The sequence below is a fragment of the Tiliqua scincoides genome, chromosome 13 (assembly GCF_035046505.1).
Source record: "Tiliqua scincoides isolate rTilSci1 chromosome 13, rTilSci1.hap2, whole genome shotgun sequence".
NCBI classification, from domain to species: Eukaryota; Metazoa; Chordata; class Lepidosauria; order Squamata; family Scincidae; genus Tiliqua; species Tiliqua scincoides.
The window spans coordinates 13,116,597-13,143,588 of record NC_089833.1 but is presented as its reverse complement, the minus strand read 5'-3'; the positions used below and the strand labels follow the sequence as shown (position 1 = coordinate 13,143,588).

General features: G+C 51.3%; 3 protein-coding genes across 4 annotated transcripts in view; 2 read left to right on the top strand and 1 right to left on the bottom strand.

The window, feature by feature from the left end:
* Positions 1-57: 57 nt before the first annotated feature.
* Positions 58-9,576, bottom strand: ATPAF2 (ATP synthase mitochondrial F1 complex assembly factor 2). Of its 2 annotated transcripts, XM_066640662.1 has the most exons (9): positions 9,530-9,576; positions 8,522-9,014; positions 7,782-7,826; positions 6,097-6,242; positions 4,941-5,038; positions 4,556-4,636; positions 2,983-3,095; positions 1,757-1,872; positions 58-1,148 (listed from the first exon to the last, which is right to left on the bottom strand). In XM_066640662.1, the coding sequence occupies exons 2-9, from the start codon at positions 8,649-8,651 to the stop codon at positions 1,011-1,013; spliced, it is 867 nt and encodes a 288-aa protein (XP_066496759.1). In that variant the 5' UTR covers positions 8,652-9,014; positions 9,530-9,576; the 3' UTR covers positions 58-1,010. The 2 variants fall into 2 exon arrangements, with proteins under 2 accessions (XP_066496759.1, XP_066496758.1); XM_066640661.1 differs by lacking the exon at positions 9,530-9,576 and having other exon boundaries at positions 8,522-9,494.
* A 209-nt stretch (positions 9,577-9,785) lies between these two features.
* On the top strand, positions 9,786-20,811 carry GID4 (GID complex subunit 4 homolog). The gene is made up of 6 exons (XM_066640864.1): positions 9,786-10,034; positions 13,527-13,586; positions 13,745-13,852; positions 14,770-14,871; positions 15,456-15,586; positions 17,197-20,811. Exons 1-6 carry the CDS (start codon positions 9,786-9,788, stop codon positions 17,258-17,260), a joined length of 714 nt encoding a protein of 237 aa, XP_066496961.1. The 3' UTR covers positions 17,261-20,811.
* A 1,830-nt stretch (positions 20,812-22,641) lies between these two features.
* DRG2 (developmentally regulated GTP binding protein 2) overlaps positions 22,642-26,992 on the top strand; it is a 10,616-nt gene continuing 6,265 nt past the window's right edge. Inside the window, exons 1-4 of the mRNA XM_066640532.1 lie at positions 22,642-22,735; positions 23,792-23,952; positions 24,613-24,702; positions 26,202-26,262. Coding sequence (XP_066496629.1) covers positions 22,672-22,735; positions 23,792-23,952; positions 24,613-24,702; positions 26,202-26,262 — 376 coding nt within the window. The 5' untranslated portion in view covers positions 22,642-22,671. The remainder of the gene's footprint in view (positions 22,736-23,791; positions 23,953-24,612; positions 24,703-26,201; positions 26,263-26,992) is intronic.

Here is a 26,992-nt window from a genome sequence, read left to right as displayed (position 1 = left end):
GAACCTGGAGGAGACACAAAGCACATACTGTACTCAGCCAACTGAGATTTTCCACCACACAGGAGCCTTTAATCAACACTCAGAGAAGAGAGTCACTTTTTCTATGTCAGAGTACGGGGTGGCTGCATGACTGTAGTCTCTGGCCTCTGCCTAGTGGGTCACAGAGGCCAGCAATGGAATCAAAATGAAGCCTGTGTGCACTGTTAAGAGAACGTGGCTAGCTGGGCCAGGACTGGAGCCACAGCCACCTTTTTCTCTGCAAGGTCATGCGAGTTCCACACCTTCCACCCCCTAGGTTGGCAGCAGCCTCATTTTAATGCCAAGCAGGTGCTTCATTGCATTCAGCAAGAGTTGCCCAGTCCAGCTGGCAAAGGGAGAGCAAGACGCCATTTCTCTGTTTAAATTAGTCCTGTGTTAAAAATTTAAACCACAATTTTTGATCACCAAAGAGGCAGTGCAGAAACTCAACATCCAATATCTTCCATTTAATAGAGCTTAGCGTAATGGCTGAAATGGATGGCAGCTGTGCACTCCTGAAAGAAACACATTAAATCAGAGGGCCTAAAGAACTCAGCTTGAGAGACATGGGAACCTGAGCACAAACAGCCACAGCTTGGGGCTCCCTGTCACTTCTCTCGGATGGAAATAGGCACCTGCGGCTCACAAGACGGGGGGATATCCAAGTGTCTGGGAAGACGACCAGGTAAAGTTCGTGGTACAGGAAAGTCCGGTCCTAGTCAGTCAAAGCTGTGGCTGATCCTGTCCAGAACCAGCAAGGGGAACAGACACAGTTTACGTTGAAGGCAGGACACCCTCATGTCCTCTTTCCAAAAAAGGCTGTCAAAATACTGCAAACTGCCAAGGCTGCTTGCCTGGCTCCATCTATGCGTATAGGATGCTTCCAAAGGTAGCGCAAGTCCATCCCCAGCTGCCACCTTGCCCCTGCTTGTCCTCCAGTCCGGGGCAATCTTTGGATCTGTCTGACACAGCACCTTCTTCACCCAAAAGCCTCAGTCCTGCAGCAGCTTGTGTTTGACAGTGGAACTCTCCGAACAAAGGAGAACGAAAAGGGTGGCTGCCGCAGCGCGGGCACGCAGCTCGTACATGTCGTAGTCGTGGGCCCACTCCACGTTCCCCCAGTGCTGGATCTGGAAAAAAAAGAGGCAGAGAACCACTGAGCTCACCTCTGAATGAAGCCAGCTCCTGCACCCTCATCGTAGGGGACGGTCCAACAGCAGGAGTTACACCATCCGCTACAGACTGCGCATTATCACCATTCCTTTAATGGCCATTTCATTCTGCCGCTGACGAGATTTTGCAATCTGGTTCATTTTACGTAAAACGCTGTTGCTACAAATATTTTTAAAATACTTAAAACCAGCGTTCCAATTCCTGCTTAGCTGCAAAGTTTGCTAGGAGACCAGGCACAGTATCTCATCCTAGTCTCTCTTGCAGGGCTGTTGTTAGGGATAAAATGATGGGAGAAGTACACCACACTAAGCTCTGTGGAGGGACAGCAGGGTCAAAATGATATTCTAAGCACTGGACCACCTGGCTCCTGTTACCACCTTTCCTCAAAAGACGGCTTATTCAGGTTGACATCTTCTAAGCCAGGCTCTTGCACTCCACTGAAAATGAAGTCATCCTACAGCAGTGCAGGGCCCTACAAACAGGTTCCTTGCACTGGTGCCCCCTCCCAAACCCCCTTTAGATTGCCGGTGCTGGAACTGCAGAGTTGTGCCGTGATGAGGTTTACCTGGTACTCTTCCTCCAGACGAGACAGCAGGACGGCCTGCTCCACTGTCAGGTGTTTCTCCAGCAGGCCCATTGATAGAATCAGAGATTTCAGCTGAGTAATCAGGTATTCTATGCCTGGCAAGGGACACATGTTTCTAAAGTTATACGTGGTCTGGGGAAGGGAGGGAGAGGTTTTTATTTTCCTCTCTGAATATCAGAGCTTAGACTCACCCAATGAAACGAACCAGGAGATTCAGAGCAGACTATCCTGCCACTATATGGTGGGATTGTACAGAAGGTTTTATATTTCTGTCGGGGCCCCTCCCAGATGCCCTGACCCCCGACTTACCCTGGAGCAGGCACCCCATGCCCAGGGTAGGGAGGCTTCCCTGCCCTTGAGGGGGGCAAAGAAGTTTGGTTCACCCCAAGCAGAGAGAGGGGGCTGGCAGGGCAAACAAGGAACACTGAAGGAAACAAACCAGGAACAGGAAAGGCCTTTTCTGCCCCACCTGGAGGAAGGGGAGGGGCCAAAGGGGGCAGGTATTGTATTGGCAACCTTCAGTCTCGAAAGACTCTGGTATCGCGCTCTGAAAGGTGGTTCTGGAACATCGTCTAGTGTGGCTGAAAAGGCCGATTCGGGAGTGACAATCCCCTCCACACTGGGAGCAAGTGCAGTCTGTCCCTGGCCTGTCTCCCTGGCTATGGGCCTTCCTTCTTTGCCTCTTAGCCTCAGACTGTTGGCCAAGTGTCTCTTCAAACTGGGAAAGGCCATGCTGCACAGCCTGCCTCCAAGCGGGCCGCTCAGAGGCCAGGGTTTCCCACTTGTTGAGGTCCACTCCTAAGGCCTTCAGATCCCTCTTGCAGGTGTCCTTGTATCGCAGCTGTGGTCTACCTGTAGGGCGCTTTCCTTGCACGAGTTCTCCATAGAGGAGAAGGCTTGCTGCATAAAACAGGGGGGCCAGGGATGAGAGGCAGGCAGTGTGAAGCAGGGAGCTGTGAGGTGAACAGCTCCTGCTCCCAAGCCAGGTGTGGCAGTTCTGCTAAGGAGGAGGACAAGGGTGCTGGAACCCCTTCCCCTCCAGCCAATCTGAGGCCTCCCTGGGGGTGGAACAAGCCTGCTCCAGGCCCCCCCCCCAGGGGTGGGCCCCTCCAATTTCCAAAAAGAAATGCTTCTACTTTTATCTAAGGTCCATCACAAGTGGAGCTATTAAGAGGTTGGCAGCCAGCAAGGTCAATGGCACTTACCTTGAAGTGCCCAGGTGTTATATGATGCCAGGTGGCTGGTGAAGGTGTCTTTGGTGCTTTGTGGGATGCTGGGGCCCGTGATGCTCATTGAGGAGCCAATGACAACATTGTATCTGCAGAAAGGAAAGGGAGCGCACGGCTTAGCTGTGGCACGGTCCAAGCTAAGCCAGAGCGACCCAATTGCATTGAAAGCCTTGTGGGCTTTCCTGCAGAGCTGCGCACTAGCAGCGCAGAGAGGAAAAGCCAGCCGGAGCGAATGCAATGCTTCTGGAGTGCTCAGCATGCTTTGTATTCCTTTGTTTTGCTGCACAGCCCTGTAAACTAGACCAGCCTTATCCCCATGATGTACAGATCTGTCACATTTCCCCCAAAATGTAGTCACGTAGTATGATAGCAACAGGTCTAATATATTAAAAATAAAATACACCTTGAAATGAATGGGGAGCCACCTGAAATTGGCTCATGACCCATCTGGTGGGTCCCGACTCACCAGTTTGAGAAACACTGGCTTAGGGAACTCACAGCAGGAGCAAGAACCCAACATGGGACTTGTGGATTTCTAAGCCGTTTAGTTGGCAGCCTTCAGTCTCGAAAGACTCTGGTATCGCGCTCTGAAAGGTGGTTCTGGAACAGCGTCTAGTGTGGCTGAAAAGGCCGATTCGGGAGTGACAATCCCTTCCACACTGGGAGCAAGTGCAGTCTGTCCCTGGCATGTCTCCCTGGCTATGGGCCTTCCTTCTTTGCCTCTTTGCCTCAGACTGTTGGCCAAGTGTCTCTTCAAACTGGGAAAGGCCATGCTGCACAGCCTGCCTCCAAGCGGGCCGCTCAGAGGCCAGGGTTTCCCACTTGTTGAGGTCCACTCCTAAGGCCTTCAGATCCCTCTTGCAGATGTCCTTGTATCCTAGCTGTGGTCTACCTGTAGGGTGCTTTCCTTGCATTAGTTCTCCATAGAGGAGATCCTTTGGGATCCAGGCATCATCCAGTCTCACGACATGACCGAGCCAACGCAGGCGTCTCTGTTTCAGCAGTGCATACATGCTAGGGATTCCAGCACGTTCCAGGACTGTGTTGTTTGGAACTTTGTCCTGCCAGGTGATGCCGAGAATGCGTCGGAGGCAGCGCATGTGGAAAGCGTTCAGTTTCCTCTCCTGTTGTGAGCGAAGAGTCCATGACTCGCTGCAGTACAGAAGTGTACTCAGGACGCAAGCTCTGTAGACCTGGATCTTGGTATGTTCCGTCAGCTTCTTGTTGGACCAGACTCTTTGTGAGTCTGGAAAACGTGGTAGCTGCTTTACCGATGCATTTGTTTAGCTCGGTATCGAGAGAAAGAGTGTTGGAGATCGTTGAGCCAAGGTACACAAAGGTACACTAAGCCGTTTACTGTTGTGATATGCTACCTCTCTTGAAAATTGCTTAGAAGAGGAATTCCCAAGCTACATGCCACAAGAGGAATGGTGAGCATATTGGAAATAAATCAGTGAAAGATTCCTGTAAGCCCAGAGGGGTTGTGTTGCTTCTAATTTGTGTAGCCATTTTAGGCGTTTCATAAATCATAACCTCTACTTATACTTACCGTTGCTCAGCCCACTCAATGATGGGATCCCACTCGTTTTTCTGCAGCTCTACCAGGGCAGGTGGCTCTTCCACCCGGTAGCTGGGACACCCCAAAAACCAAGAAAGAAAAACACAGCAGGTCATCCAATCTTTCAGCCACTGACAGAGCTTAGCTGTATTAGCAGCTATCACCCCAAACTTGTACAAATCCCTCAATTCCTTAGTAAATAAACACAAAACCCTATGTTTGTCATACACAAACTCTAACGGTTCCGACCTGGAACTTTCCACCCTATCTCCCAATTTAAAATGTATGTTGTTTGTTTTTTATAAACACACACACACAAGACCAGACTCTAGTTCCCCTGCCTGAAATGAGCTCCAGAAGCTACACAGGTTCCTACCAGATTGTGTCCGTCTCCAAGAACTTCACAGCCGCTCGAATGAGCTGATCTTTGCTTCGCTGGGATGGGTTGTCCAAGGCTGTGTTGCACAAGGTGGTCTGAAAGGCAGGGAAGTCATCGCTACCGTTCAGACCTAGGATAGCTTAGTGGCAGACAGTTCAAATCCACACCGTCCACTAAAGGCAATAGCAAAACTTCCAGTGACTACGACGGAGTGGACCTCAAGAGGCTCTCTTCTGCCATGAGCAAAGTGGGCAGCCTTAGGCAAACCACACACCCTTCCTCAGCCCTTCGTGTCACTTATCTGCAACATGGAGATATTAATAAAACTGACGATTAATTCAGACAAAAGTACTGGGCATGGAAATTGGGGCATGAAATTGGGGCATGAAATTGGGGCATGGTATATCTGCATGGAGGTGCTCAGCTTGCTCTGAATGGGGCTGTTCTCACCGAAGGAGCAGAGACACCATTTGGGAGGGCTCCTAGACAGGCAGGTGGTCACTGTGGTCATGAACACTATGGCCACCTAGAGCACCAGCAGTGGCTAACTTTGGCAGCCTCCTAGAGTAGATTACTACAACGTCCTACATATGGGGCAGCCCTTCGCAAGTGTCCAGAAGCTTCATTTGGTGCAAAATGCAGCAGCAATGCTGTTGACTGAGGCCCAGTCTTTTGTCCATATTGCACCAGAGCTGTCGCAATTGCAATGCCCCTCCCAATTTTCCTGCTTCAAGATGCTGGTTCTCATCTTTAAAGCTCAAAGCGGTTTGGGACCTGGTCATCCAAAGGACTGTCTCCATCTGCATGATCTTACTCATGTGATAAGGCCCTGTTATGTGTCTCTCTTAAAAGTCAGCTTGCTGGCTCAGGAACAACCTTCCCCTTTGCAGTACTGAGTACATTCTGAACTCGGCTATGAATGAGTCGGCAAGGAAGCCCGACATCTAGGGCTAGTGTTGTATGCCCCAGAATCCTGCGCAACACACACAGGTTCCACAGCAGACAAGTTGCAGTTCTGTTCAGACAGGTTATGTTCTCATGCAGGAAGTGTTTCTAAAAGGCAGGAAGTCAGAAAAAAACACATGCTGATGGGCACTGCTGCTCTGTACCAGAGTAAGCCTGTTGGCCACAACAATCATCTCCCATCACTCACCAGATGCATGGTGTAAAATTTGATGGTGTCTTGCTGAGCATCCCATTCGGTTGCCACTGCCAGAGCCAGGGCCTTGCTGGGGACTGTAAAGAGCTTGGCCTGGGGGGTTTTCAGCTTCCGATGGTCCAAGTTGATTTCAAATCCGCCTGGAGAAGGAAGGTTAGACACCCCACTGAGCTTGCAGTTGGGGTGATTCTGGAGGGCTCCTGCAATTCACCGACCGTATGGCTCTCAGGGAGCTGCTTTAGGGCCCAATCCTATCAAGTGCTGGTGAAGCCACGCCAATGGGGTGTGCGCTGCATCCTGTGGTGATGGGGCAGTCACAGAGACCTTCTTAAGGTATGAAAACATTTGTTCCCTTACCTCAAGGTTGCACTGCGGCTGCACCTGTGCTGGAAAGTGGGATAGGATTGGGCCCTTAGTCTCACTGGGCCTCCGCTGCTCCACAGTAACCAGAGAACATGCCCCAGTCCCTGCTCATATCAGTGGATGAGTAGAGATGTGTGCAGTCAGTTCTACAAGTCTTGAAATACTATAAGAACGCAAGGCTATCCTTAAGAACATCAGAAGACCTGTTATGGTTCCAACCAAAGGGCTGCCTAGCCCAGCATCCTACCTCCTACAATGACCAATCAGATGCTACAGGAAGCCCTTAAGCAGAGCCTGAAGGCAAAGAGTACTTCCCTAACAGCAGCAGTCTCACACAGACTTTGTTCTACAGGGAGACATTGAAAGAGGTTCCCTGTGACTTCCTCACAACCAGGGAACTCTCTTCCACTGAAGGTTAGCCCAACCGCACGTGCAACAGTGTTCTTGTGGTTAAGAACATAAGAACAGCCCCACTGGATCAGGCCATAGGCCCATCTAGTCCAGCTTCCTGGATCTCACAGCAGCCCATCAAATGCCCCAGGGAGCACACCAGGTAACAAGAGACCTCATCCTGGTGCCCTCCCTTGCATCTGGCCTTCTGACATAGCCCATTTCTAAAATCAGGAGGTTGCACATACACATCATGGCTTGTACCCCGTAATGGATTTTTCCTCCAGAAACTTGTCCAATCCCCTTTTAAAGGCGTCCAGGCTAGATGCCGTCACCACATCCTGTGGCACGGAGTTCCACAGACCAACCACACGCTGAGTAAAGAAATATTTTCTCTTGTCTGTCCTAACTCTCCCAACACTCAATTTTAGTGGATGTCCCCTGGTTCTGGTGTTATGTGAGAGTGTAAAGAGCATCTCCCTATCCACTCTGTCCATCCCCTGCATAATTTTGTATGTCTCAATCATGTCCCCCCTCAGGCGCCTCTTTTCTAGGCTGAAGAGGCCCAAACGCCGTAGCCTTTCCTCATAAGGAAGGTGCCCCAGCCCAGTAATCATCTTAGTCGCTCTCTTATGCACCTTTTCCATTTCCACTATGCCTTTTTTGAGATGCAGCGACCAGAACAGTTGTGTTACAACATCCCTCTTCCAAGTGGCTTCCCACCTCTTTTTTCACCGCACAGGAGCCAGTGCTATGCTGATGGAGAAGACATGGCTTCAAAATCCTGTTTCACCACATTCCTCACCTTAATGAGGATGTGTCAACACCTTTTGCTCTAACCTACCTTGAAAGAGGATGGAGACATGCCAATCAATACATGCCAAGCATTTATATCACAGTCGTAACCTGTGGTTGATGATGCTCACCTTCGCCCTGGGAGATGTTAACGTTCTGGTAAAACCTTTTCCTTTCTGCAAGGGAAAAAGTGTTATCTGAGTGAACAAACAAATAAGATGCACACACCTGATGAAAACACTCCTGAGAAATGGAGCTTTCCGTGCAATCAATGCAAATTAACAAGGAAAAAAATTAATAAAGGTTCAGGTTCTGGAGCATCCTAGTTCCACAAGAGATTTTGAACTAGTTCAGAATCAAACATATGCTAGCCTGGTCCACAATATGCTCCAGTTTCCATTCTCAAGATCAGGGGTCTCCAAAGTTTTTGGCCAGAGGGCCGCTTCAAACGTCTGGCACGGTTTTGAGGGCCGGGAAAAAAATTTAAATATAAAATTTAAATAAATAAATTGGAGATGGAACTTAGATGAGTGATTAAATAGGCTCATTCATTCATTCAACCTCTCTGGCCCTTAGAATACCCTCCAGATGCAACCAGAGCATAGTTCCAGTCATGTTTGGCCAAGTGGATCAGGGGCTTTCAGGGAACAAGAGGCTGGTCGCAGGCTGGATAGAGGCTCGCTGCGGGCCGCATCTGGCCCCTGGGCTGGGGTTTGGAGATCCCTGCTCAAGATTAAAAAAACAAAATCACATCTAAAAATGGCAACATGCAGAAACAGGGTGGGGGGGGAGGACAGAAAACCACCCCTAGTACTAAAAAAGAGCAAACTGCACAATGAAAAATCAGCTCTGTCTGAAGTCACTTTCTTACCTGGCTGCGGCACGTAGGACCGCCTCGGATCCACTGTGAAAAGCACTGGACCACGAGCAAGCCGTGTTTGACAGAGACACTGGTCCCAAAAGGGTTGCTTGGAGAACAGGCGCTGCAAACCACACCACATTTTGCGATGTGAGGAGGGCAGGGTGGGGAGAGCAGACAGGGAGAAGCCACAACTTTGTGGCCCTTCAAAACTGTAGCTGGATTGTATTATGGAACGTGGTCCTTTGATTACTATTATCAAGAGATACTGTTTAATCTTCCAAGGCCTTCTTGATGTTGTAAAGACAAGCGGAAAATAAGTATCTCAATTTGTGCTGGGAATGCTGGTTCAGAGACACCAAGGAGACAATAGCTTCGCGTCTGTTGTCGGTTTCTCGCTATAGTTCGATTTCTTTTAACTGACGTGCAACTGAGAAGGCTGCTGAAGAACAGGATATCAGGCTCTCTTGCTACTCTCAGGGGCTCTTCTTCAGTGGTCTTCAACCTTTTTCATGCCACAACCACAATAAACAAACAAAGTATGAGATTGGGGACCCACTGTAAATCCTGCCCTCCCATTCATGGGACCCTAACAGCCCACTCCCCATCCCCATTCACATCCACTGTGAAACGGCACAGCTTTCAGCGCAAGGCGCCACCCCGATCCTGTGGCAGGGAGTTGCACAGGTTAATCCACTCTGGATGTTTTCTTGTTTCTTAGTCCCGGCTCCTACAATGACACAGCTATCAACGCAAGGCGCCACCCCCATCCTGTGGCAGAGAGTTCTACAGGCTAATCCCGTGGCAGGGAGTTCCACAGGCCAATCCAGCCTGGCTGCTTGCCCTGTTTCCCCGTCCCAGCTCCTGGACTGGCAGAGCTTTCACCGCAAGGAGCCATCATCCAGTGGCAGGGAGTTCCACAGACTCGCACAGCCCTTGGGTGGGGGCCGCCCCCCACTGCGCCTCCCCTAGAGACCCGTCCCCAGGCGACCCTGCACACAGCCCCTCCCCTCCTCCCACCTCGGCCTCCTCCTCACGGCCGCCGCCACCGCGCCGGAAGAGGCGTGGCCCGGCGGGAGCCAATCGGCACCGGGGGCGCGTTTTGTCCCGCGCGGCTCGCCATCGCGTCCCGGCCGGAGGACTACACTTCCCAGCGGGCGGCGCGCCTCTCCCACGTGACACGGGCGCCTCCGCGGCGGCCAATGGGGGCGCGGCCGCGAGCAGGGCCGCCGCCTGAGCCGAGCGCCGGGAGGCGAGAGCCGCCGGAGCGCCCGCCATGCCGGTGCGGAGCGCGTCCTCGCCTCCCTCGCCGCGCTGCCGCTGCCGCCGCCCGCAGGCCGCCCCCGCCGCCGCCACGACGCCCGCCGGCGCCCCCGCGGTCCCCCCGGCCGCGCGCCTGGAGCCGCCGCCGCCCATCAACACGGCGCAGCCCGGAGTGAGCACCAGCCGCCTCTACAGCGGCGCCAAGTTCCGCGGCCAGCAGCGCTCCAAGGGCAGCGCCTACGAGGTCGAGGTCGTGCTCCAGGTGGGCGGGGGGCTCGGCCCCGGGGGGGCGGGGGGAGCAGGCCTGGGGGGCTCTTGCGGGGGGGGCAGGCCTGGGGACAGGCGCAGGCTCAGGCGGGGGGGCAGGCCTGGGGGGCCCGTCAGTGCTGCTGGGGGTTAACACTGAGTGGGTCAGTCCTGGGAGGGTCCAGGGGGCAGGTCTGGGGGGCCACTCCACAGTTCTGGGGGGCACAGTGCAGCGGCAGCCCACTGACCCCGAGGAGAAGACCCAGCGGGACACAGCCTGATGTCCTGGGAGTCAATATGGGAGTGGCAGTCCACAGACCTGGGTGGCAGCCTGCGGGAGGCGGTCCACGGACCTGGGGGAGCCATTCCTTAGTCTTCGGGGGCAGTGCAGAGGAGTGTTCCATGGTCCTGGGAGGCAGACCAGTGGGAGGCAGTCTACGGACTGGGGGGGGGGCTGGTCTATAGTCCTGGGGGCAGTCCAGGGGGGGTGATCCACAGTTTTGGGGGTGTACAGTCCTGGGGGGGCTCCGTCAACAGTGCGGGGGGCTGTCCACAATCCTGGAGGGCACCCCTCCCCACAACTCAGGAAGTTTCCACCCCAGGCACGGGGGGGGGGAGCCAAATGCCCTGGAACAGCTGGTTCTGCTGTTCTGCCCTACCCTCTCCACCTGACAGCCAGCCTTGCATTGAAAACTATGCCTTTCTACCTCCAAAGACTCGGTGCTTCAGCATTGGAGCTGCTAAAGCCAGACCCAGGAGCCGGGAGAATGAAACACAGCAAACATCCAGGATGGAATTAGTCTGTGGAACTCTTTGCCACAGGATGTGGCAATGGCATTTGGCCGAGGCGCCTTTAAATAGGGCATTGGACAGATTGTTAGTGATAAAATCCATCACAGGTTACAAGCCGTGATGAGTATGAGCAACCTCCTGGTTTTAGAAGTAGGCTGTCTCTGAATGCCAGTTCAGGGGAGTGGCAACAGGATGGAGCTCTCTCCTTGTCCTGTGTGCTTCCTGAGGCATCTGGTGGGCCACTGTGAGGTACAGGAAGCTGGACTACGTGGGCCTGATCCAGCAAGACTCTTATGTGCTGCTGCTAGAATGCTAGACTGCGGGAGGCAGTCCGCAGACCTGGGGGAGCCATTCTGTAGTCCTGGGGGGCAGTGCAGAGGAGTGGTTCATGGTCCTTGGGGGCAGACCAGGGGGAGACAGTCTACAGACTGAGGGGGGCTGGTCCATAGTCCTGGGGGCAGTCCAGGGGGGTGATCCACAGTTCTGGGGGTGTATAGTCCTGAGGGGCACAGTCAATAGTACTGGGGGCTGTCCACAATCCTGGAGAGCATCCCTTCCCAGCAAGGCATTTCTTTCATCCTTGGATCACTCTCGTATCTCACTCTTCCTCCCAAGTGCTCAGAGTGGCAAAGCTCAGAGCCTGACCAGCTGTAGGACCCAACAATGGGGCTTCAGGCTTTTCTGTGGGCCTCAGCTCATGGGTCCATCTCAGCCAGTGGCTTTAAGGTCAGGACACTTGAATAGCAATTGCCAGTCGTTGTTTGTTTGTTGCCTCCAGGACTGTATTTGTTCACAAGACAGGCAGCGTGATGATCGAGATGCTTTTGTGATGGCAGCACATGTCTCTCAGTGCTCCCTGCCCTGCTGTGTCTCTGAGGACCCTGCAAGAAACATTTATCATCTCTTCAAATTTTTCTCTGCAGCTGGAACTGAAGCCATTTGCTGAGGGGATTTGAAGGGGGGGCAGCTGACAAGCCCCCATAAATCTGCTCGCTTTGGTTGCCTCTACCATAGGGTCAGAACTGCTTCCAGGTGACCAGGTGGGGCATGCCTTTGAACTGGAAGATGGTTTGGCTTTTGGTGCCACAAATGTCTAATGTGTTTGTGGGTTAGCTGGTTAGTAATACTCTTGTCTGTGTTTGTAAGTGTTATGGACTTGCTTGAAAGAAACCCCTGATGAGGAGACTCTGGAGGGAGCAGCACTGCAGATGAGCACAGGGACTCAGTGGAAACAGCTGAGCTTGATAGGAAGGAGGGATAAGGCAGAGCAGCAGAGCTGCAAGCTTTTACAGCTGGCAAGCTTTTAACAAGAAAAGCAGAACGCTTGGGTGGAGGAGGCAGAGGTGCAGCTGGAGAGGCAAGGGTGGTGCTGAAGTTGCAGGCTGGAGAGCAAGAGTTGAATGTGCTTGAAGGTGTTGCCTTGGCCCCCTTTTTTCTCCTCCCCGAACCATTTCAGTGGGTGATATCATTTGGTCAGTATGGCTGGGACAACAAGACGGTCTCTCAACTTTGCACTCCTGCCTCAGAAGCCCAAAGCAGCGTCCTCTGCCCCATTTTCCCTTTCAGAAGGGCAGACGTGGTGTTGTGGCCCTTGGAGGATATGGGGAAAAGAGGCTTGAGTGCTGTGGCGTCTCAGATCGGAGCTGCAAACATCCTGGGCGTCCAGAAAGTCAGTGCTGGTACTCAGGACGTTTTGAGATATTACTGGGTTATGTAATGTTGATGCTTTAAAAAAAAAAAGTCACACCCCCATCCCAATTTGCAGTTGCCTAGAAACAAGCAATTTTGTTCAGCCTGGTCTCGGAGACTAGCTGAGAGGTTTCCATGTGTACTGGCTTTGGTGGGTTTCCTTGAGCAGGGTGGGGATGGGGGAGTATAGGACTGTTCAGAGGTCTTGCTGGTCTGTAGGACATCCTTTGAGCTAAATATGACAGAGACATTCCTGGTGATCAGGTCTCAGCAGTGGCAACTCAGTGGACCCTTGATGCCCAGAGGTAGAGTTTTTTGGGGGGCATCAACAGGGGAGGCCTGGAACCTTCCAGTCCTGTGTGTGAGCTTTCCCAAGGCATCTGGCTGCTGTCAGACGCAGATTGCTTGACTGAGGGCCCAATCCTATCCAAATTTCCAGCATCAGGGCAGCTGCAAAGCGGACCCTACGTAAGGGAACATATGTTCCCATACCTTGAAGAGGCCTCCAAGACTGCCTCCCCAACACAGGAAGCACTACATACCCTATAGGCACAGCAGCACCGGCAATGGAAAATTGGATAGGCCCTGAGACTGCAGTCTTATCCATGCTTTCGTGAGAGTAAGCACCACTGATTATGATGGGACTTGTGAGTAGGCAGGTATAGGATTGGGCTCGGAATGGGCTCAGGTCTGATTCAGCAGGGATATGGTGTTGTTTTCCAACCTAGGGCCCAATCCTATCCAGTTTTCCAGTGCCGGTGCAGCTGTGCCAATGGGGCATGTACTGCATCTTGTGGTGGGGCAGCAGTCACAGAGGCCTTCTTAAGGTATGGGGACATTTGTTTCCCTTACCTTGGGGCTGCATTGAGGCTGCACAGGTGCTGGAAAATTGGATAGGATTGGGCCCCTAGTCTTTAATTGTGCATCACACTGTTCCAAGTGCCCAATTAGTAGCCACATTTGTCATGGCAGGTGGCCGTTGCACGGGGCACCCAGTCACAGAAGGCTTTTCGCTCTTTTTCCCCAGCATGTGGACATGGAGAACTCCTATCTCTGTGGATACTTGAAGATCAAAGGCCTTACGGAGGTGAGTGCCTGGTGCAATTTTCTGTGGTGTGTGCTGGGGATGCTGCTCTATGCCTTCTTTTCTTGAAGTGGCCGCAACCAACTCACGTGTGAAGTTGGGAAACCTGCCTGGGTGGGTTCTGAGTTCTTGCTATGTTCTTCTCCTATACTCCCTTGCAGGAATATCCGACCCTTACAACATTCTTTGAAGGGGAGATAATAAGTAAAAAGCACCCGTTTTTAACACGGAAGTGGGATGCCGATGAAGACGTTGATCGTAAACATTGGGTGAGTGCCTTGGTTCAGCCAGAGGCCTTGGCTCGTGTCTTGCAGAAGTGCGCTGTTGGAGTCTGGGTTGTGCTATGCAGGGGCTCACATGATGCAGTGTTTTTCTTTCTGGAATAAAGTCCCTCCGTATAGAAAGTGTCACGTTGAAGAGAAGGTTTTCTAGCCGGGCCTCTTTCCTGCCATGGTTTATGAGAGGGGAAGCATTCCCTCTGCAGTCTGAGGGCCCAGTCCTATCCAATTTTCAAGTGCTGGTGCAGTTGTGCCAGTGGGAGATGTGTGCTGCATCCTGTGGTGGTCACTAGGGCCTCCTCATGGTATGGGAACATGTTTTCCCTTACCATGGGGCTGCATTGTGGCTACATCGGAGCTGGAAAGTTGGATAGGGTTGGGCCCTGAAGCAGCACATCTCAGGCTTGCCAATTCAGGAACAGCAAGGTGCTGGTTGTCTAGCAGGAAGCGTTCAGCCAAGTCTTGCTTCATCCAGACTTTCTCTCTCACTCCCTCTGAGTGGCCTTGAATAGGCTGCTCAGCTTCCTGCCTGTAGGAAGTGAGTTGGCAGTGGTGCTTGACAACTTCCATCGGAGTATCTCTACCCCAATAGAGACTAAAGCAAAACAGGTGCGAACTCGCACTTCTGGCAAGCAATGCTTGATCTGTGGTCACTCTTCATCTGTAGTCTTCCTCGTTTTGTTCAGTGGCAAAATCTAGTGGAAGGGTGCAGGTTTCCTGCATGCCTGCTGGCTGACATAGCTGCCCCTGTGGCGCTTTTTGGAAAAAGTTGCAGCCCTGCCTTGAAATGCAGGTGGGCAGGGACCCCTTTAATTGGTGATGTCCACACTCTGGCTGGTAGAATCACCAAGCTGGCAGGTCTTTGAACTCATCAGGAGTCGAGGCATCTGTACTGTCTTTGTTTTCAGGGGAAGTTCCCAGCCTTTTACCAATACGCAAAAACATTTAACTCAGATGACTTTGATTATGAGGATCTGAAGAACGATGATTTTGTCTTCATGAGGTGGAAGGTAAGTTCTCGTGTGCAGCAAGGGGGGGCTGGCTGGAGATGGCAAACCAGCCACACCAGCAGGGAGGGAGTGAAGGCAGAGCCCCTCCTAAGCTGCAGCTCCCTGCCTGCAAACTAGGAGTCATGGCCATCACTGGGTCCCATCTTTCTCCAGGAAGCCTGGGGTTTTGTGGCTTGATCTTGTGGTGATGGGTAAGGCCAGAAGGTGATGCCTTGTTGCTTAACTGGGTTGATACAGATCTTCTCCACAAAGGGCACTGCTGGAGGGACCCTGCACTGAAGCCCAAGGTGCCCTTCCCTTCTGCTCCCAGTCGGGAGAATGGATTTCCTTGAATGCTCTTGATGTGATGCACAGCCTCATGTGTTGGGTGGCTCCAGCTTTCTCCAGAAAGTTAGGCACCTGGAAAGGACAGTCCCATCTCTCCCCCACTTCAGTAATGAGCATTAGGCCTTCGAACAGCCCTTTCAGGTGCCCTTTGACCCAGCTGGGCTGGAGGCATGTCCAGTGCCCCACAAAGCACAGACGAAGCTTCTGCCCTTATGCTCCCTCCCAGCTTTTCATCTTCTTGTCCAACTCTCATGCAGGAACAGTTCCTGGTCCCCGACCACACCATCAAAGACATCAGCGGTGCTTCCTTTGCTGGGTTTTATTACATATGCTTCCAGAAATCTGCAGCATCTATAGAGGGCTATTACTATCACAGGAGTTCAGAATGGTAAGAGGGCTGCTGGGGGGAGGGCATCTGCTCTATGGTGGTCCACCCCTCCGTCTGCTTGCATACCTGCTGAGCCCCCTGAATCAGGGCTGTTGACCGTTTGGTGCCAAGGACGTTCTCGTGTCCTGACCCTCCAGGCTCCCTTTTAGACAAGGGTATTGAATTTGTCTACACAAAAGAGAGAGCTCAGTAGACTTCTACCCATCTTTGAAATGGAAGACGCAAACAGTGTGACGTGACCGCAAAAGCAGGCTGTTGGAGAAATCACTGCTTGGGTTGTCAGCCATTCTGGTGCCACTTGCAAGTCCTTTCCCAAAGAAAGGACATCATTAATATTTTGCCTTGCATGTGTGAAGGGTCTGAACACGACTGCCACTCAACGTGAACTTCTTTGACTCGGTGTCGATACTCCTGACAGCTCTGATCTTAGGCACATCTCCACAACGTGGCCAATAATTTTCCCCTTGTTTTTATTAAAAAGGTTTATGTGCTGCCTGACCTCTTAAAAAGAAGGTGATACTCTGAGTAAACATTCCCCCTTCAATAAAATGACTTGCAGCAGAGGATGGAATTACTTTCAGGCTGCCCAGTCAGGCAAGCAATGTAGCAGTAAACTTGCTGGTAATTAAAAACATCGCACCCCACCAGTCCTGTGCATGCACAGTGCACCATCTGTGGGGTCAATGTGCAGAGCATCACATTTTTTTTAAGCCATTCCCTTAACAGATGGTGCGTCCTTTCTTCTCTCTTTTTAAGGCTTCCAGTTTCTAGCTGTCAACGTTCCCACTATTAACATATTGCCTGTCAAATTAGCATTCTTATCTATATAATCTCTTGTATAATGAAAGATTTCCATGGTGCTCTAGCGCATGGAAAGATGAACTTCTTGGCTTGAGAGTTGAGGGTGTGGGCTTTGGTGGGTGTCAAAGGGTCAGGTGGTCCCCTGGTTGGCGTGCCTAATAAAAGATGTAATGGACTGTAGAGAGGCTGAGGCTTTTGTATGGGTGGGTTTTGAACCAATATTTGTTTGCTCTGACTTTACTTAAAGCAGATTTTTTTCAGATTGTTGCAGGAAATTATATTATTGGTTTATTTAGCCATTAAACCACTTACCCAAAATACCACTGAGCACATTTCTGTTTGTTACATTAAATAACTGGAGTTAACATGACTGCTCTTCAGCAGCTTCTGGTGGAATGGCTGACTGTCAAATGTCCTGGGAGGCTCCTGGCCCCTCCAGAAGGTGGTGGTGGAACTTGGGGAGCCACCTGCAGTCTCTCTGGAAGCTGCAGTAATGACCAGCACACATAGCAGGCCACACTGATTTTCCTCTTGTAATGCATCTCCCCAGGAGAGAGCATTATACAGTGTGTGCGCTCAAGCTTGTGAGGCAACAGCTGGGCCCAACAGGCCTCCCTCTTTCCCCCTAGCCAAATGAGAGCACAGCCTGGACCAAGCCCCCCCCCCCAACTCATGTGCAGGCAGGGCACCTGTGAGGACTTACTACCAAAAGTTCCCAGGCAGTCAGTAGTTTGAAAGCCACTGTTTTAACGAGGAGCCACAGAAGGGCCAGGTTGTTCTCCTCAACATGCTTTTACTTGCCTTCTCAGGTATCAATCCCTGAACTTGACTCACGTCCCCGAGTACAGCGCGCCCATTTACGAATTCCGGTGACAGCGGCACCAAGCATGGCATCAAGAGGTGGCCAGTGGGGCCAGGGAGAGAGCATGCTCTGCTAAGACCATCACTGTGTCCCTGCGTGAGAACAGGAGACTCCGGGCTCTCCTGCTGCCGGGCAGCCAGACTGGCACGAGAGCGTGAATGTTGACCTGCCGGAGCGTGATCCTCCCTCCAGCTGCGTGGCAAACCTGACACTTAAATCTGGTTTTAAAGCTACCATTCAATGCACTTTTTTTTCCTATTGCACAGCTAGTCTTTCGGTCCCTGAAAGTCCTTTCCTCCTATCCCTGCTGGGGGAGGAAATGGCTGTTCCCAGCTGGATTTCCCTTGAGGCAAACGTAAGCCACTACCTGTTTGCGTTTTTTTTAACGTGGGCTCTACTTATGGGTTGTGTTAACAGCAGTCATCCAGAGGTGCCCTGTTCTTTTGAGCCAGGCCCATGTCTAAATATCCTGTGAGGCTCTCTGCACAGCAGGGGGTCCCAGAGCTGTGTTTCTCTGCTAAGGAAAGAGTTGGCCAAAAGGAGGAGGGCCTACCAAATGTCAGTTCCTGTTGGCTAGTGAGTCTGGATCGCTCAGGAACATTAACCAATCACAGAGGACAGCTTGAACTTGGTCGCATCGAAGGAGAGTAGCTTGAGTGGGAAATGCAACTCTGTTTTTGCGAAGCGCAAGATCCTTGAGAACTGAGAAACTTTAAAGGCTACTTAAAATTTTAAAAGAGAAAGAGAATTGCTATTTTTATGACCTGTTTTTTCCCCACTGCTGCCCCAAGGCGCCTGCAGAAAATGCACAGATCTATTCCTCATTTGGTTCTGCCGTTTTTCACATTGCAAGCCAGTGTTGGGTGATGGAGGCCGTCTCTCTGTGTACCGCCTGACACCCGCTCCTTCCCGAAAGCTCGCTTAGCGTGGTGTGACGCTCGAGCTGCCAGCACACGCTCCGACTCTTTGCTGCTACTTGAAACATTTGGTGTGTTTTGCAACCGTTTCATCAGACCGAAAGGAAAAAAGGAAAGGAAACCTTCCAGTGAAGAGAAATTATAATTAAAAAAAAAACTGCTCTCCTCGGACTTCAGAACGTTCAGTAACAAAGGCTTCTGTGCCAAATTTTGTGTGGGGTTTGTGTGCGCGTGTCTGTGTTGTAGTCTCCAAGTTGCTGTCCTATTTTAACATGATACTGTTCCATGCAGGGCTTTGCAAGGATTGCTTCTGTTTGTTTGTGCCTTTGGCTGGTACAGGGAAGGGCAGCGACGACAACCTTTCGGGCTTGTGGGCCGAGAGCATCGAACAGCTTGTGAGCCTAAGAGCTTGCAGAGCCAACCCCCTGCTGCAGAAAATGTCTGGTCCCTTGCAAACTCCTCTGCCTAATAAACCTTGGATGCCTAGGAGTTGCAGGGTAACTTAAAGCAGGCAGCCCCCAAAGCAGCTGGTCTTTTCCTGCTTGCAGATGACTCTGTTGTCTTTCAGAGTAGCTTGGACAGTGGGGACATGTCAGTTGGGGCTAGTGGCCAGTTTCTTCCCTCTGTCCAGGGCTGTGTGTCTGTCTCAATTCTTAGGGGGCACCATACACAGATGGTGCTATCGGGTTTTAGCAGTCAGCTTTTGTAAGTTTGAAAACAACAACCTCATGGCTCCCAAAATATGTTTGAGAATGGCTGGGCTGCTGAAATTGCAGAAAGCAGAGTCAGAAAAAGGCTTCCATTGGTTGGAGGTGGGGGGGGGATGGAGCATCTATGTGCCGAATAGCTCCTTACTGCTCCTATGACCAAAACCAGTAACAAAGCAAATTGGTGCACTCTTGCTCAATTTGCATACGTTGTACAACTTTCAGAACCCTGCCTTCATAGGCACAGGATACACACAGCCCAGTCCCGTATCAATAGACCAAGGCAGTTGCATGGTGTTGCGTTTTTTTAAAAGATCATTCTAGATTGAATGACAGGAGAAAGCAAAGCCCTTCTCTAACTGGTATTATTTTTTGCTTAATTCAGGTTTGCTGTTTTTTTCCTCTCTCTAATGCTGTACTGTATGTTTGCAGTGACTGACTTGCTGATTTTTAAGCCTTAACAGGAATGTGGTGTGGGTCTTGGCTAGCACATGTATATATCAGGTCAAGCATTTGCATTAACTGCACAGGCCATCCCTTGGACCCAGAGGGGCTTGAATACCCAAGCAAAGGCAGCCAACATTTCTCCCTCTGCGCCCCTTCCCTGAAGATGCTACCTGCTGCTTGGTGGGAAAATTGGAAGAGCCAGGGCAATAAAACAACACTGTAGGCAGCTGGTGTTGATCCAGGTCCAGAATGGTGTTCCCAACGGATCTGAATGGAGGTTTTGCACCTTCAGAGGAGATAGCGGCTTCAGTGCTGCGGCTATCGTGATGCTGGGCAAGGGGTTGGTTGTTGTTTTTTTTGCATTTTGGTGTCTTCCAGAAGAATCCAGGAAAGAGACCTGTGTTGTCAGTTTCTAGACCTGCCTTGGAGAAGCAACCTCTGCCTGCGACATTAAGACCAGTCACACTCCTTCACCTCCGATTCACTTGGCAAAAGCGAGCACTTGGAAACAGAAAGGAAGTTACCTGAGAGCACATGCAGATGGCTGCTCCCTCCTCCTCCTCCTTCACCCTGCTTGCTTTGCATTGGTCTACAAGATGACTGTTCATGCATGCATATGCTGACCTTGGGACTAACACATCCCAGGCTACTTCCCCTAGTAAATAGGGACTTGTGCTACTTTGTGAGAAAGTGGGCATAGCATCAAGAGTGAGAGTGTAGGCTTGTGTCCGCTCGGCTGAGCTTTGGGACGCAACTTGTATGGAAATGGCTGTTCTTAGTGTGACATCAGCCAAGTAAAAGTGCTTCTTGCAGGTGATTCTTCAGAAGTGCTTCAGGTCAGTGAAGTGACCTTGCATGTGAACAGCAGGCAGGAGGGGAGGAAGCACAAGCAGGATTGTGCTTTCTCCCTCACGCACCTTCAGCGTAATGTGCAAAAAGGAGCCCAAGTGCCAGAGGGCAAAATAGCCTGGGTGCACCATGCCAGCGCAACCACCCTGCTAAGCTCCTGTGTGCACCCATCAATGCTTGAAGTAGGTGTGATAGTTGCGCTTCCTCTCATTTCCTTCCCCCATTTTGTTGCAGTATTCAGAGCTACCCTGTCACTGAACTGATGCACCTACAATATTGGAATAAACAAACGGAGGAGCTTGTTGCTGCCTGCTCAAGGAGGAGGGGGACTCGAGGCTGTTGTGTTTCCTAGCGAGCCCTCTGTGTTGTGTGGCAGCACAATCTTAAAATAATGGTGGGGTGGGGGGGATAGGTGAGATCGGCTGACCTAATCCCAAACAAGAACCTTCTCCTCCAAAAGACAAGCTGAACAATTTCATTCCTCCGTCTAATTTTAGTTCTGATTTTTTTTTGAAAGCTTTATTTCAAAAATAAAGTCCATCTGCTGTGACTTGTCCTTCCAGACAGCTGTTGAAAGATATCAAGGGCTGCTTTGCTGTGGCTCGTTTGGAACCAGAGTTTGCTTCCTCAAAAAATTCAGCATTTCACAGCAGAAATCCCTGAAATGTCAATCATCTTCCAATCTGGAGACCCGAGTTCCCTGAAGGAAATGACAGAAGACTCCCTTGCGGCTGACTGCACCATCCAAAACTCCAGAGCCATCAACATGATATTCAGAAAGGCCTGTGATGATTCCCAGATTCAGATTTGGTAGACATTGCTGTGCAAAAATCCCTGCTTGCCTTTCAAGTAAAACATGAAAAAAAGCTTATTCTTCAGTATCTTTCTCTTTCCTTCTCCAAGCCTTGACTTTTAACTACTCTTCCTCCCTCCCTCCCTCCCTCCCCTTTGTAACAGTCTCAGAAGCTAAAACCAAGGAGCAATTATGAAGTGTGTCTGTGTCGTGTTTGTAGAGCGTACCTAGATGGGGCTTGTTACAGGCAGAATGCTGATGAGGAGGGATATTGGGAGTCTTTCTGGAAAGGTTTTATAAAGCTAACTTGTAAATCAGAGTATTAAAAAGAGTATTTATAGATGAAATGCAGAAAAGGGGACTGAGTTTTCCAGAGTTGTCAGTGTCCAAATTAAAAAGAACATTTATTTAAGGAGGTGGCTTGTGTGTGTTTTCTCCCCCCCCCCCAATGATGGGTCATTGTAGTAGGGCTTTAATCCCAGCTTTTTTGGTACAAGACTGAGATTTTGCATCATCCACCTTCTGTTGATTGAGTGGGGAGTGGAGTAAATAGGAGTGAGCCCAACTCACTGGCTGTGCCCTCTACCATGTAGGAGTGGTTCTCACAGCGGGACCCACTTATTAGAATGAGAATCTGTCAGGGCCCACTAGAAGTGATGTCATGACCGGAAGTGACACCATCAAGCAGGAACGTTTTTAACAGTCCTCAGCTGCAATCCTACCAGACTTAGTAAGTCCCACTGACTATCATTGTTAAAAGAATATACATAGTAGCTTGTTAAGAGTACAGGTCTGTAACATGTCCCCAAATGCAGTCACATACCAAGGTAGCATCAAGTAACATATTGAAATGAATGGGAGCCCACCTGAAATTGGCTCATGATCCACATAGTGCGCCCCAACCCACAGTTTGAGAACAACTGAGTAGGGCAAGAGAGGGGTCAATGGTGATCCTAGGTGCCCTGCTATGGGTACTGGGGTGCTGTTGGACCATGTGGTGAGCCAGCCTTGCCACAAGAGGCCAGAGGGATGGAGACTGGCTGCGGCTGGGGTCGGGCCCCCAGGGAAGACTTGGAGCTGGCAGGCGCGTCAGGGATGGTGGAGGTGAAAGGACAGGCTAACCAGTGGTGCTCCACAGGGTGGCAGGCGGTCCTTGGCCCTGCTGTGCCCTGGAGACCACCTGATGCAGCGCTGCCTGGCCTCACCTGACCCTGGTGGAAGCTGGGGGGGGCCCTGACCACAGTTTGGGGAAGGGGGGAGGGCAGAGCCTCAGCTGTGGGAAAGCCTCCTGCTCCCCTAACAGGTGCTGGTGGGTGGGAGGGAGAAGAGACCCCTTCCACCTTCCCCCTGCCTCCTTCTCCTCCCCCTCCTAACAGGTGCTGGGGGTGGGTGGGAAGAAGAGACCCCTCCCCCTCCATGCTGGGGCTGGGTGGGAGGGAGAAGAGACCCCCCCCTTGCTTTCTTCCTCCTGCCCCTCTTAAGAGGTGCTGGGGGGAGTGGGAGGGAGAAGAGACCCCTCCCCCTCCTAAGAGGTGCTGGGGGGAGTGGGAGGGATGAGAGCTCCCCTCCCCCTCCTGCCTCTCCTCCCCCCAACTCAGGGGTGGAACCAAAGGGAGCGGCTCCTGTTCCCAGCCGGACTCTTTGGGCGACGGACCCTCGTAGCCACTTCCGGCGCCCGACTTCCGGCTCAACCTGCTCTGCCAGCCACGATGGGGATCCTGGAGAAGATCGCCGAGATCGAGAAGGAGATCGCCAGGACCCAGAAGAACAAAGGTCTGGGCTGGGGAGCCTCACCTGCTGGGTCCCTGCCTGGCAGGGCTGAGGCAGGCAGCAGCTCAGCAGGGGAGGCAGTCCTGGCCCCCCAGGTGCTTCACCTGTTGGACTTCTGCCTGGCAGGGCTGAAGCAGGTGGGAGTGGGACAACATTCCTGCCCCCCCATGCAGAGAGGGAAGGGCAGCTTCACCTGTTGGGTTCCTACCTGGCAGGCTGGGGGCTGGCAGGAGTTCAGCAGGTGGAGGGGCAGCTTCACCTGTTCAGTCTCTGCCTGGCAGGGCTGAGGCAGGCAGGAGTTCAGCAGGCGACAACATTCCTGGCCCCTACAGGTGCAGAGACGGAGGGGCATCTTCACCTGTAGGGTTCCTACCTGGCAGGGTGGGGGCTGACAGGAGTTCCGCAGGTGGAGACATTCCTGGCCCCCTCAGGTGCAGAGACAGAGGGGCATCTTCATCTGTTGAGTTCAAGCACATGAAAAGCACCAAGCCGAGCCTCCTACTGCTGCTTGCCATGTTGCATTGCTGGGCTCACTGCTGGGTGGTGGGGGTCCCATGAGTACCACTGGACACCACCTCAAGTACCGATGGCAGTATGAGTACCACTGGTTGAGAAACACTGCCCTAGAGGCTGCACCTGATTTATAAATGCCAAGGGGTATGTTTATAATCAGGCAATAGCGTCCCCCCCCCCCCAAGTAGCAGCTTTGGTGCACATAGCCTCATCTGCTTTGTCAGTTTCACGACACAATAAAATTGGGTCATGACCCACTGGTGGGTCCTGGACCCACAGTTTGGGAACCACTGACCTAATGTCCTGTTCCCACTAGTTTAAAGATCCCCACAATGAATACAGCAGCCCTAAAAACCTGTGGGGTGTAAAACCTCAACCCTGAAAAGACCTAGTGGGACTTTTATCCTCCTTCTAGCTAGTAGGTCATGTCTCTCTCTGAGTGATGGGAGGAAATTCAGCAGTGAATGCTCCCCCCCCCCCCGTCCTACGTGCAGAGATACAAAGCAAAGGAAGGCTTCACATGTGTGTTTTCCTTTAACCTCCTAGCTACCGAGTACCACCTTGGCCTACTGAAAGCAAAGCTTGCCAAGTACAGAGCCCAGCTTCTGGAGCCTTCTAAATCGGCCGCAGCGAAAGGCGAAGGGTTTGATGTGATGAAATCTGGAGATGCCCGTGTGGCGCTGATTGGTTTTCCTTCTGTGGGTAAGGTCAGTGCCATGTGAAATACTCCTGCCTGTCTGTCTGCCTGCCTGTCACTTTCCCTGGTTTAAAAGGAAGCATTGCTCCTAGATGAAAAGACAGGCACACCGGTAGTGAGCGAAGAAAAGGAATGCCTGTTTTCAAATGGAACATAAAAAGAGCCCTGCTGGATGAGGTCCAAGGTCCACCTAGGCCAGCATCCTTTTTCCCACAGTGGCCCACCAGCTGCCTCTGAGAAGTTGACAAGCAGAAGATGAAGGCCTGCCCTCTCTCCCTCCATCATTCCCCTACAGTTGGTCTTTGGAGACATGTTGTATCTGAACCCAGAGGTAGCACTAAGCCATCCTGACTAGTAGACACTGATAGACTGGTTCGCCATAAATTCTCTGATCCCCTTTTCAAGCCTTCCAAGCTAGTGGTCACCTCTGCATCTTGTGGCAGTGAATTCCATAGACCAATTACACAGTGCATGAGGAAGTATCTCCTTTTGGCTCTCCTAAATCTCCCATTGATCAGTCTTGTGGAATGACTCCTGCTTCTAGTAGTGTGAGAGAGGGAGGAAAAACTTGCGCCATTTTACTCACTTCCATATATTCCCCCTTAAGCTGCCTTTAAAAAAAAAAAGTCATTTCCTTTCCATGTGATAACATGACTGTATTCCCTTCCAGTCCACGTTTCTCAGTTTAATGACCTCCACGGCTAGCGAGGCCGCTTCATACGAGTTCACCACATTAACGTGTATTCCTGGGGTCATAGAGGTAAGTGCGCTCCCGTCAGATCATCTTTTTAGCCTGGAACAGATGCTTGGTTGGCAATGCCTGTGCTGTCCTCGTGGACCTGCTGTGGCAGAATAACTTCTGAGGGTCTGTATCCTGAGCAGCTCCTTATCTTCCAGAGGTACTCTGAAGGGAAGGGCCATGGCTCAGTGGTAGACCACACATTTTGCAGAAGGTCCCATTTGGATATACAAAGCTGTCAGTGATTTTTGACATTTATCTTCTCATGGCACACTGTGGTCTTCATGGGTTTCACCTCTTGTGATGTCACTTTCGGCTTCCAGGAGACTTCTGGAGTCTGTGGTTCTGTTTTTAGGGCAACTGTCTGTAGTCACAAATTGTCTGTCCTTCCTTCGCTGGCTCTTCTTTCAAACAGAACCACAGAACCCATAAGAACAGCCTCACTGGATCAGGCCATAGGCCCATCTAGTCCAGCTTCCTGTATCTCACAGCGGCCCACGAAATGCCCCAGGGAGCACACCAGATAACGAGACCTGCAAGGCTTCCTGGGAATTGTAGTTAAGAACATAAGAACAGCCCCACTGGATCAGGCCATAGGCCCATCTAGTCCAGCTTCCTGTATCTCACAGCGGCCCACCAAATGCCCCAGGGAGCACACCAGATAACAAGAGACCTGCAAGACTTCCTGGGAATTGTAGTTAAGAACATAAGAACAGCCCCACTGGATCAGGCCAGAGGCCCATCTAGTCCAGCTTCCTGTATCTCACAGCGGCCCACCAAATGCCCCAGGGAGCACACCAGATACTGCATCCTGGTGCCCTCCCTTGCATCTGGCATTCTGACATAGCCCATTTCTAAAATCAGGAGGTTGCGCATGCACATCATGGCTTGTACCCCGTAATGGATTTTTCCTCCAGAAACTTGTCCAATCCCCTTTTAAAGGCGTCTAGGCCAGATGCCGTCACCACATCCTGTGGCAAGGAGTTCCACAGACTAACCACACGCTGAGTAAAGAAATATTTTCTTTTGTCTGTTCTAACTCTCCCAACACTCAACCCAGAAGAGTTTTTGAGCTGTTTTCAACTGCTGTGCCCCAAACTCTTGCGGCACACCTGTGGACCTTTTGAAAATTGCTGCTGTATGTAATTGAGATGCACATGAAATATCTGATGGGCCCCTAAGCTTGGAATACCTGAGCTTGTGCAGCTGGCGTTCCTGCAGTAGGGTGGGAGAAATCCGGCCTGCTCAGTTTCATGTGATATTTTGGAAGGGGCAGAAGGCTTGCCTCTTTTGCCAGGCTTTGGGCTGACAGCATTGTTCTCTATGGCTCTGTTTGTGTTGCTGTAGTCTGTGAGATGTTGTTGGTTTTTTAAACAGCCATCTTTTAATGCCGTAAACCGCTTGGAGCTTCTTGGAAAAGGGGTACGGATATGCAGTACTTTAATAAAATATGATGCGCACGAGTGCTAGTGGATTAGCCTTGCCCAGCCCTCCTCCTAGTCTTCTGTGTTCTTTTGCAGTACAAAGGAGCCAACATTCAGCTGCTAGATCTGCCGGGGATCATCGAAGGAGCTGCCCAAGGTTGGCTTCTCATTCAGCCTTTATCTTCTAGACTGTGTGGTGCTTTGAAAGACAGTAAACATTTCCCATATATGGCTCTTGCTGGCTTGCATCTTGGTTAATTCCACTGACAGGCTCACGCATCATCCCTCCTCCCCGCCCTGGGTTATTTTGCCTTTCCCCTCGAGTGTTCAGAAACCTCCCATATATGGGCTTATCAGGCCAGAAAGCTTGTGTGTGCGTACGGGCTTGGGAGTCTGTCTGCAGTCAAGGCATGGAGTGTAGAATGATGCGTGACTGTGTGAATCTGGTTGTAACTCTCATGGTTAATGCGGGAGAGACCTTCTTGCAGAGCTTCACAACTGCTTGTACACGGGGAAATGGATTATTTGCTGTTTCTGAGAAACCCTGCAGTGCCTGACTCTAAGAACACGTAATGAACCTTGCTTGTTCTGCCCAGTTGGCCATCTAGTGCAGCGTCTTGTCTCCCATGATGGCCAGCTTCATTGGGTGATCCCTGAGTCCTAGCATTATGAGAAGTGGTTGGCAACCTTCAGTCTCGAAAGACTATGGTATAAGCCTACAGCACCCAGTATTCCCAGGCGGTCTCCCATCCAAGTACTAACCAGGCCTGACTTTGCTTAGCTTCCGAGATCAGAAACAACAACAACAACAGGTATTTATATACCGCCTTTCTTGGTCTTTATTCAAGACTTTATTCAAGGCGGTTTACATAGGCAGGCTTTATTTA

Coding starts and splice junctions, on each gene's coding strand:
- GID4 (XM_066640864.1), top strand. CDS start 9,786: ATGCCGGTGCGGAGCGCGTCCTCGCCTCCCTCGCCGCGCTGCCGCTGC. Junction 14,872..15,455: donor TTGTCTTCATGAGGTGGAAG/GTAAGTTCTCGT, acceptor ACTCTCATGCAG/GAACAGTTCCTGGTCCCCGA. Junction 15,587..17,196: donor TATCACAGGAGTTCAGAATG/GTAAGAGGGCTG, acceptor TTGCCTTCTCAG/GTATCAATCCCTGAACTTGA.
- ATPAF2 (XM_066640662.1), bottom strand. CDS start 8,651: ATGTGGTGTGGTTTGCAGCGCCTGTTCTCCAAGCAACCCTTTTGGGAC. Junction 6,243..7,781: donor TAACATCTCCCAGGGCGAAG/GTGAGCATCATC, acceptor TTCCTTCTCCAG/GCGGATTTGAAATCAACTTG. Junction 1,149..1,756: donor GTCTGGAGGAAGAGTACCAG/GTAAACCTCATC, acceptor TTTTTTTTCCAG/ATCCAGCACTGGGGGAACGT.